The sequence below is a fragment of the Eublepharis macularius genome, chromosome 14, assembly GCF_028583425.1.
Source record: "Eublepharis macularius isolate TG4126 chromosome 14, MPM_Emac_v1.0, whole genome shotgun sequence".
In the NCBI taxonomy this organism is placed as follows: Eukaryota; Metazoa; Chordata; class Lepidosauria; order Squamata; family Eublepharidae; genus Eublepharis; species Eublepharis macularius.
Genome location: NC_072803.1, coordinates 43,109,605 through 43,120,715, shown reverse-complemented (window position 1 = coordinate 43,120,715; position 11,111 = coordinate 43,109,605). Strand labels below are relative to the sequence as shown.

The window sequence follows — 11,111 nt, the reverse complement described above, 5'->3', positions numbered from 1 at the left end:
CTACCACCCGTTATTTGGAGCAGTCTCAATAGTCTGGTGGTATGTGCGATCTTTACATTGTAAAAAGCTATTATTTTCTATGAGGATAGATCTGGCCTCCAGTTTTCAGCCAGGTCTCCCAGGAGAAAATAATGGCCCTTAATGGCCCAATAAGCCACCAAACTGTTTGGTGGTGCATACTGTCTCCATCCCTTCCCATCCCTGTTATTTTAGTGGGTGGGGGGAACAAGGGGAGAGTGGCAACCATTTTTTAAAAAAAATTCAGGTCATTTTTTTTAAAAAGAGCATGATTTGGGGGGGGTTCAAAATTCCTTAACTGAAAACTGTGCCCCAAAACATTACGAGAGAGAGAGAGAGAGAGAGAGAGAGAGAGAGAGAGAGAGAGAGAGAGAGAGAGAGAGAGAGAGAGAGAGAGAGAGAGAGAGAGAGAGAATTAAGCTTCCTAGAAAATCATGTCCTTTAAAAAGAAACTAACCTGAAATTAAAAGGAGGTCTTTTGAAGTGCACATTCCTGCTGGACCTCAGACTAAGTGCGCTACCAGGACTATTCATTATTAACTTATATCCCACATATCCTCCGTTATGGAGCCCAATGCAGTGTACATAAGTCTGTCAGGAGATCTGTCATCTGGGCACTGACTGGGCCCAGAGATACTTATCTACACCAAGATGGTTGCATCATGTGCATCATGTTCCATAGTATTTGAAGCAGATTTCAGGATGGGAGATTGAATTTCAGCAGACATCCAACCAGAGAATCTGAATGCACCATGCATTTTCCAGGATCATTCCACTCATTTCTACCCACAGCAGGTGTGGACTGGAGTCCTCCTTGGAAAATGACAGCCCATTCATTACAGCTGGTTATTGGGTGGAAGTGCAGGAAAAACAGCAATACGTGCAGGGATCATCCTAATATAGGCTGGGATAGAGCAGGCCCTGGAACAAGCCTACACCTCTGTTTCTAGGCTGGGGTTGGTTCTCCAGTTTGAGCAACAAGCAGGCCCAGTTCTCCATCACTTAGCATGTTATCTCTAAATGTATGCTTCAGGGCATGCCCAGTCTTGGGTCCTCGGCTTCTATGACTTTCTTGCTTCTTGCCACGTATATTGGAGAGGCAGAGTGGAGAATTCAGCCCTGAAAACAACAGGTAAGGATTATTTTTTTCATTTTGACTAGCATGTTGACCTTTACTTACCATATTCACCCCCCACTCTTCTAGATAACAGGACTGAAACATTTTCTGCTTGGCTGCAGGCCAGATGCCCACTGGGGCCTTGGCCAACTTCCTTACCCCTTTGTTTGGATAACTGCAATGGCTCTTTGTTTTTGTGAGGTCATCCATCAAGAGACCTTTTCAGCAATTATGACTATGTCAATAATAACCTGTTATCTCTGAAGTTGTGCATGTGGCTGAATGGGGGATGAAAGGTGATGGGGGGAGGGGATATGACGCAAGTCAGGAGTGGGGCGGGGGGAGATCTCAAGAACTCCATTAAAAAGGAAACCTCCGAACACCCAAGTCAACCTCATTTGAGTTTCTCAGAATTCTTTTGCTGAAGACTCCATAAGTTGGCTGCGACTTGACGGCACGCACACAAACACACACGCACAAAAGAAAACTGAAGATGAAGGTCTGGCTACTTGGTTTGGGGCTTGCCCTGCTCTGCAGCGTCCATGCCCAAATCGAATGTTCTGGAAATGAGAGGCTGGTAAGAAACCCAAAATAGGCCAAAAAAAGCTGTTTCGCCTGGTGCATTTTCATAGGGGTACCCTGCATCCACTAACCCCATCTTTGCAAATTCTGAGAAAAGGGTGTGCTCCACTGCTTTTTAAAAAAGTGCTTCCATTATAATGTTCATGATGATTTCCTTACATTTATATTGTTAGGCATTACCAGAACTGGAAGTGTGCATCTTCCATATTTGTGTTCTTTTGTGGGGGCTATAGACAGATGTTAGAAACAGCTGTATTTACTTCTAAGGTTCTTTGCAGCATAGCTCCACTCACCCACACCTTTTGCTGTTTCTCCAAACATCATCTGCCTATAAACACTTCCAGGTCAGGCAACCTGCTTTTGTCAGGCAAACAGATTTTTCTGGCTTAATTCATAAGATTCTCCAGCTGCCTTCCAAGCCCTTCACTTCCTTCCCTTGTCTCCAGTCATTCTGCCTGCCTGTGTTAACTCTACCTGGCTCCCTTGCTAGACCTCCTTTGCACTTGCTCCTATGCTCCAATCCCATCCCATAAGGACTTGCATCTCCATCCATCCTGCACTGCTAGGAAGTGATCCTTAATGAGTCCAAGAGCTGGAACATTTGTGTTCCAGATGGGCAGCCATGTTCAGGAATTTTTGCTTAATTCATTGGCTTTTGCTAGCCTTTCTGCAAAGGCCATCCATCACTCCCATATTGTTATGTTTTTAGATAGAAGGGACATGGCACGTGATTGCCTTAGCAAGCAACTGCGACCATTTTTTGAAAAATAAGGATTCAATGAAGATGGTGACTGCCTCGCTGAGCATCACAGGGGAAGGGAAATTCAGAGTCACCTCTAACTTCCCCACGTAAGTGACTCAACATTCATTTATCATGCCTGTTTCCTGCATGTTCAATGCTCCCTCTACATGTTAGAGTTTGGCATCACTGCCCCAGACGCAGCTGTTATCACTTTCCTTAGGGACAGAACTGGTATGCAATTCTGGGGATGGGGGGGGGAATCAACCACTCTTCTGAAAATGAAAAAAATCACATTTCTCATTCACAATATTGATAGTGAGAGGTGATGGGAATGATTGTGAAACCTGTTTCTTAAGATGTTGGTAAAAATGTCAAGGCAATCATATTGTTAGCTTTCTATGTTGTTAGGTCTTGTTTGTTCTAAAACAATAGATTTAATACATATTTGCGTACGTTGCAGAACATTTTTATTAGAACATAGATTTGAATTTTTGCCTACAGATGTGGAATAAGGAGATCAGACACCATAAGTTGGGATAAACCAAGAGCCAACTTTGTCTTCATTGCTCAAGGGAGTCTGCAGTGTACACAGGCAGTGCAGGCAATTGGTTGGATGCAGAAGTCAGGCCTCCTCTGTTTGGAAGTCAAGCAGTGACTATAAAAGCCCATCTTGCTTGACTATTTGGTAGGATAAAAGATGGCCAGGACTGGAGCATGTATCCTCATGACCTGATGGTCTTTGCCCTCATTTCATTTTGCAGGCCAAATGGATGCAAGAAGGTTGTAATGGACTTTCAGCAAACTGAAAATGGAATGTATACCCGCACATCTGGTCTGTATGACTGAGTTTTTATCTTTTAACCATTTGAATTCTGGTGATTGTGTTAACTGGTAAACCTATTAAAAATAGAAATCATAGCCCTTTCTTTAAAGTTATGGATTCAGAGCCAAAATTCTGTAAATGGAAAAAGGTTGGCCACTCTTACAGAAATTTGGTGATTTACAAATCTCATCTTCAACCTTGGGGGTACACAGAGGGTTTTTTTTTCCTGCAGGGGAGAATGGAGAGACAATTCCAGTCATTAAGCATAGAATTGTGAAGTATACAGTACATGTTGAGGATGCGTTTAATCACTTTGTACTCTGATTTTTATGCATATACATTACTTAGCTGGTAAATTCCAAAGTTCACACTTCCCCCTTGCCTCACTACCCCTTAGTTACACAATCAGTCAGCTGTGGAAGAATCTATTCCCTTTCCCCCTCCCTGTCCAAATGTGTGCTCCCCGCAGCTGCAGCCCTGCTCCCAATCCCTGGTGGAGTACAGGATGCCAATTACAGCCTCACCCAATCACCTTCCTTTTCAGCATTGGCCAAACCCCCTCTGCGGCATCCAATCACAGCACCTGTTCCAACACTACATAAACCTGGGCCAGTAGTCTGCATAGTTCAGTAGGTAGGGTGCATGGCATGGGACTCTGTCCCAGAGGTCTTGGCCATGTGCACTTTCTGAGCAGTATGGCATTGTGCAATATTATTTGCCTGCTTCCATGTGACTGGTGGAGGTATCAGGGCCACAAGGGGGCTGGAATGCCTCCTTGGAACCTACTGTCTTTCCCCAGTGGTTAGGATGTTGCTCTTGCATGTAGGGAGATGTGAGGCTGGCCACCCTCTCTCTCTTTTTGTCTTTCATTCTCTCTTTTTGTCTTTCATTTTTCACTTTTCATGGGAAGGATGTGTGGCTTGGAGCAGGGATGGTTGTCTATGGACAGCACTTTTGCTGGCAATCAGACCTTTGCTGAGGAAGCAATGGACATCCTGTTTGCTACATGGTGCCATTCCCTATGGGGCATGTGCCTCTTTTGGGGTTGCACTGTTGCTGAGTCTTTCCTTCCTCTCTGCCAGCTCTCCATGAGGGCTGGGTGGGAGTGGCGTCGAGGGCAATGGCCCCATCAGCAGATGGTGATTGGCTGTACCTGTGAGTGCCACTCACAGGGGCGTTGGCTGCCATTGTCTGATTGGTGGATGTTACCAGTAGGGATGTGCGCTAGAAACCTTCAGTGTTTTTCAGATTTGGGTATCAGGAATTCCATAAATATCAGTATTCCAGACATTTGGGTCCAAAAATACCAGTTTAGTATTCGGATTCATTTTCTTCCAGAATCTAAAATTATTCAGCTCCCTTATTCCCTATAGAGGAATCTTGGGGGGGGGGGCTGGGGCTGGGGGCCATTTTTCATGGAAATGACTCCAAAATTGCAGAGGAGTGGGGGCTGCCTATCCACTGAAGACCCCCCAAGTTTCAAAAAGTTTGGGTCAAGGGGTCCAATTCTATGGGCCCCTGAACAAGGTGTCCCCAGCCACTCTCCATTGTTTCCCGTGGGTAAAAAAATTCAGTTCTTTTTCTAGGGCAAAGAAGCCTTAGAGCTTCTAATCGCTGTGCTTGGTATGGACGCCGGTGTTTTTGCCATGCCATCTGTGCCTTGCAGAGGGGCACACGTGGTTGTTTTCCTTTGCAGAATGTCCGTAGAGAACAGACTTGCAGCACTGCAGTTATTCCTGTGCCTCGGAAGCCCACAGGATCGCACTGCCCGTGGCCTTCTGTATTGAATTTGAACATTTCAGATTTTGATCAGCAGGTCTGAAAAAATGTACTGAACTGGGGAAAACGTTTCCGGTGGGAAGTCATTTGATACGTAGCATTTTGGCCTTAGCCTGATTGTAGATATTGTATTTCTAAGGAAAATATCTCAATTATTTTGATGTATTTTGTGAATATATTAATAGGTATTTATATATACATTAATTTAGGTGGAAACAGTAACATACTGTAGAATGAAACAGCCCTAATTTACAAGTCGAAACCAGTCAAAGGGTGCCAAGTTTCTCTTCTTCAGCTGCAAGGTGTTTATAATGAAATTCTGACTCCTTCTGTTCTTTTCTTCAGATATGGGTAAGGAAACCATTGAAATTGTGAAGTCAAACTGTAAAGACTATGCCATTTCCTCTGTGAAGATAGAAAGGGGTGACAAGACCTCAACTCATGTGGTACTTTATTGTAAGTATTCAAATGATCTCCTACCCCCTCTCCCTCATCTGGAGGAAAAAATGCTCCCAGTTTCTTGGGGCTTTCCTTTCATGTCCTGTTCCAGTGAACAGTCACAGCATCACAGGTCTGGAAGGAAGACAAAGATGTCTGGAACTGTACTAGCACAAATATATAGCATCACCTGAGTGGAGAAAGTGCTGTCAAATTGTGGTTGACTTATGGTGACCCCTGCTGGGGCTTTCAAGGCAAGAGAGGTGGTTTGTCATTGCCTGCTTCTGCATAGCGACCCATCTTCCTTGGTGGTCTCCCATCCAAATAGTAACCAGCACTGACCCTACTTAGCTTCTGAGATCTGATTAGACCTGGCTAGCCTGGGCCATCCGGGTCAGGGCAACTACATGAGCTATCAGGATGTTATTTATTATCACTAGCAGCTTTCCTGTCCGTAGTTTTAGGAGCCTAGTAACATTTTTCGAATTCATAATTAAATATAGTATATTAATTTTGTCCATTCGTAATGTTCAGGTGCATTATGAACCAGGCACTGTTTCCCCCCCAAAATTTTCCCTCTGGCTTGGAAAACTTGGAAAACATGCATGGTGAATATGCAGCAGACGGGCACCCCAAACAAACTATATTACCAGACCTGTCACATCAAGCAATGTTTGTTAGCCAATTATCGTTTTTGTTTGTTTGTTTCAGTTCTAGGGATGCATCTGAATTTAGGGACCTTGCTGGCATGGTCTGAGTACTGGGGGCTCGTATGGATTCTTTTAACTCATGGACTGAACCTACAGTAGACTACTGAGCTCACAAAATACATGAACTTCTGTAATAAAAGCTGCATGAGAAATATCTTGCTCTTGTGTTTGCTTTCACAGTTTACAACTTCCATATTACAAATGCAGTTACTATGTGAGACATGCCTTTGTGCTATAAACATGTTTTCTGACTTTGTATTCTCCACTGCTTGCAAGAAACTAACATTGTAGCTGGGTGGTATTGGATACTCTATGGTCCAGGCTGGGGTACCGGGAACTATCAAAATTAGAATTATGCCTACAACTTTCCAAGACTTTCCTTTTCAGAAGACACAGCTGAAGGGCTGAGTTCACCCACATGCTCTTCTGGACCCCCATGTTTTGAGGGTTTTGTATGTGTTTTGATTTAGCCCACTGCTTTCTAGAGGTGGAAGGTATGAAATGCATATAGGACTGAAGTCTGACTCTTCTTGTTTGTTTGTTTCAGCGAAGGACCGTGAGGTGAGTCAAGAGATTGCGCAAGAATTCAAAGCAGTTGTTGAGAGCAAAGGCTTGACGAGTGATCAAACAGTCTTCTTCCCCCCTGAAGGTAAGAGTTAAGAGATGCTGCTCTTGTCAGTGAAGAGTAGATCAAATTGAACTGCAATAAGCAGCTGAGATCTGGGCGAGTTTCGATTTTTGAAATGGGGGAAGAAGCAAACACTTGCATGAATTCATAGATGTGAGGTTTCTTCTTTAGATGGAAATATCCCATGTTGTCTAGTTCACTCATTCCTATGTAGGGATGTCCCCAGAATTCTCATAATCTCAATTTCTCTCTTGCTCTTTGGTGATGTGTTGCTTGCTGGATTATATATAGTGCACTGTACCCATGCAGTTTGCCATAGCTTTGAGTTCCTTTATTTATCCCCTATTCTCTTCTACAGTACCTATGCACATATGTTCATTGCTACACTACTGCCCTCTCCCAAAGCAATCTTGATGAGATTGTGTACGGTTCTAGCCAAAAAAATTTAAGTTTGGTGTTATACCAATGTGTCAGACCAGTGTCAGACCACATTGATAAAATGCCACACAAAAATAATCATTATGCAGCTGTGTATATGTGACCATATCCAGAATGTTCTTGAAAAAGATTCAAATTAACATATTATTCATTTAAATTATTTTTCTGCCCTTTCTATGTTCAAAGTGGCTTTCAAATTTTGCTGACAAACTCTTGATAAAAAAGGTAATAAAACAAACAAAACCTTACAATTTAAGGAAAGATAGGGCAGTAAGAATGCTCAAGCAGTAATATCCCCTCAGAATCTCACTTGATTCATGCTCCTCCTATGGAAGCTGTCCAAGAGTGGTCCCATGTAGAGATAGGCATGAACCAGCGGTTCGTGGTTCATCGCATTTCACGAACCACGAACCTCAAACTTTCATGAACCTGTTCTGGTTCGCAAACTGGTTCATTTGGTTCATGAAAATGTCTCATCCAGGTCTGCAAATTGTCACTTCTGGGTCAGCAGATGGTCCCTTCCAGACCAGCAGAAGGCCACTTCCAGGTCAGCAGAAGGTCTGCAGGAAGTCCATCCCCTGTTGCCTAGGAAACTGATTGATCAGCACCAGGCTGTCTGCAGTGACGAACCAAAAAACGAACCAAATGAACCAGCCCAAAGTTCGTGCGGTTTGTCAGAAATGGGCTCTGGCGAACTGCTGGTTTGCAAACCATGAACTGGCCTGGTTCGTCATGAACTTTGGTTCGTAGTTTGGTTCATGCCCATCTCTAGTCCTATGTACACACTGAGGGCCAAGCTACAAGTGACAAATGACACTTGAACGGCAAGTGTATTTATCCCTGTTCACTTGCCCTACACTCAATCCACTTGCCATTCAAGTGTCATTCGTCACTTGTAGCTTGGCCCTCAGTCAAGGCTGAAAGGTTCTGAGACATGGATCAGTGTAGCAAGTTTTTATTTTATTTATTTATTGAAAACATTTCTATGCTGCCTTTCCACCCAATACACCCAAAGTGGCTAACATCAAAACATAAGCAATGCAATCCTGATGCCTGCCAGGCTGCCGACTCCTGTGTGCCTGTGTAAATGTGGTGCCACTAGTCCACACCCTAAGGACTTTTGTGAGAGAGTTGCATCAGCACTCAAGCCCAGTGCGGTGCGGCCAAGAGAGAATGCTCCATAATTGTGCTGGCAATGCCGGCAGAATTCACCAATGGCAGGGTGGCTGCAGTTGACAGCGCTGTGAGTGGCAGGGAAAGGCTGCGTTATTTGATGCATTATTTGAACTGATTCAGCATTTGGCTCTCAGGAAAACACCCTGAAAAGTTATAACAACCTGGCTTGGATTTTACATATAGATTCTCTTGGAGTAAGCTGTCTGTACTACTGGGTGCTTCCTTCTGGCTTTCCTATGTACTGATTGTATCCACTAATTACTACTGAGGCAGAGGAGGGAGCCGAGTAATGTTTATTGATGGTGTTTCAGTCTTCTTCTGGACCCTGTTCTCATCACCAGTCCTTGAGACACCAGAATTAATGATAGAAGTTATGCCTCTGAGCATGCATGACTATCCTTTGTTCATTGATCAGTATAACAGGATACACTCATGTGTCTTTTCCAGGACAGAGTGTGTTGGAACCTTGGCTACTCTGTGTGTGCTAAAAATGAAGCAATGCATGCTTCTCTGTTTGTTTCCTTTTCATTTGACATTAATGCAATAGACATACACTCCTTTTACAATTTGTTTCCATAGTGGCCTGTGAAAATGTGGAATAAGAGGAAGAGGTGAGTTTCAAATAATTAATTCATTGTCAGAGAAACGCAGATGAAACTTTGTAGGGCAGTGGGCTTGGTTTGGAAATCTCCTCCTAAAATAATCAATTTGAAGCAGAAAAACCAGTCATGGAAGATGACACCAACCTTCCTTTCCCAACTAAATCCCCAAAGCTGTTTTAGATTTTTTTTTTTTTAAAAAAATATTTGTTTTATTGGTAAGGACTGTGTGCAAGTCTATAATGCAAACTGTGATGTTGATCTTACATTGCAGGGAAGGTACTTGCTAAATGTGTTTTTAAAATTTTGTGTCTGTCTTGGTTAGGGCTCCCAGGTCCCTGTACCCTCCTGGTGGGGGCGGGGGGAATGACCCAGCATTGACCTGGAGGATTAATCCCATGTGCACACGAAGTCCGTGCACTCCTGGTGCTGACATGATGATATCTCTTCTAGGAAGTGATGTCATCACACCAGCAGCTGGCGTGTTCCTGCACTTTGTGTGGGGCCAATGTAGCCCACTGAATCATAGAACGACCTCATTGAGGGTCAAAATTGGCCCATGCAAAGTGCAGGAGCATGCCTGCTGTTGGGCGTGATGATGTCACTTGAGGAAGTGATGTTACTGCACCTGCTGGGAGCGTGTTGGCTGAAATCATGCCCTGGAGGTTCCTTGCCTCCCAGGCCAGCTCCCTGCATCTTTCTCCCTGCCGGCCAGGTGAGCGGTTGCGGAGAGCAGAGGTGGGGGGGATCCCCTTTCCCCACTGGGGGAATAGGACCCCTAGTCTTGGCGTGGCATGTTTTCAAAGCATATGGGAAGAATGGCTCAGGCTTTATCTTTACAGCCTCTGCCTGGGAAAGCTGTCCAGAAAGAAATGCAAGCCTCAGTCTCATTTGCTCCTCTTCACTGGAAGCGCACCACAGACAGTTTGGGGGAGTTAGTATATTAGGTCATACATATTCACAGTTCTTTGAACTTTTTATTCAAACAAGACTGTAATAAAAAGAAAACCTGTGTATGTGTGTGTATGTGTGTGTGTGAGAGAGAGAGAGAGAGAGAGAATCTCAGCGTTCTATTAAAAAACAAAACCAAGTTTCTAGCCCTTACGATGGCAGTTGTGAGCCAGGGAAAATTTCAGAAGCCAGTTTGACTCTGTACCTCTAATCAACAGCTTGGATCATCTTTATTTCTGGCAGTTAGCGGCTGGGTTTTGTATAGTTCTCCCTAACCAAACACCTGTTTTTCTGGCATATTTAATTGCTGACCAGAAAAGTAAAGATATTGTTTTGCTGAGTGAATTTTGTTACCATGGATGGATAAGCAAGGATACTTAATGCATTTTTAGCAATCCTGTCCCTTTCAAAAGCAGACTCCGGAGAACTATTGTCAGTGAGGAGAGACTGTACTGGGACAGATGGAATGATGAAATAATTTGTTTTGAAGCAGATTAATGTGTTCACTTCTACCCTCCCTGCACTACAGGTGGCTGCTGCTGATTCACCAGAAGATTCCAGCAATAACTTGGGAAAAGTTCTTTCCGGTGCTCTGTTCTTTCCTGTTTTGACCTTTGTCCAGTCTGGGACAGAAGTCTCCTTATGCTCTTAATAAATAGATCTAGAAACTGCGTACCCCAAAGGCCTTGTGTTGTACATATGTGTTGGAGGAACAGGAAGGAACTGCAAGATATTCCTACGTGGAATGAAGGCTCAGGGCCCTGGGAAAATCACTGATAGTGCATTTATAAATGAACCCCCCCATTAAATAAAAAGAAAGATTGGGAAGATATCTAAACAAGGTTACTGGTTCTATCTCCAATAAAAGGATTTCATAGAGTAATGCTGGAGGAAAAGTCTGCATGCTTGAGTCCATGGACAATTGCTGGTACTCAGAGAAGGCAGAATGGGGTTTGGTTTTAGCCATGCAGAGTTTGTGGCCCACCCAGCCAAACCTGTCCCCCCCCCAGCCATGCATTGTGCATGGTGCACAATGCCCCCCCAGCCATGCATTGTGTCAGGTGCATGCCAACTCCCCTACCCCCTGACCTGAGAGTCCCAGATGAAGAG

The 11,111-nt window shown here is 44.0% G+C and overlaps 1 protein-coding gene across 1 annotated transcript; it reads left to right on the top strand.

The window, feature by feature from the left end:
* The first annotated feature begins 1,619 nt into the window (after positions 1-1,619).
* Positions 1,620-10,616, top strand: LOC129341960 (extracellular fatty acid-binding protein-like). The gene is made up of 7 exons (XM_054997325.1): positions 1,620-1,712; positions 2,427-2,566; positions 3,221-3,291; positions 5,407-5,517; positions 6,757-6,858; positions 9,031-9,062; positions 10,531-10,616. Exons 1-6 carry the CDS (start codon positions 1,629-1,631, stop codon positions 9,051-9,053), a joined length of 531 nt encoding a protein of 176 aa, XP_054853300.1. The 5' UTR covers positions 1,620-1,628; the 3' UTR covers positions 9,054-9,062; positions 10,531-10,616.
* Positions 10,617-11,111: the final 495 nt, after the last annotated feature.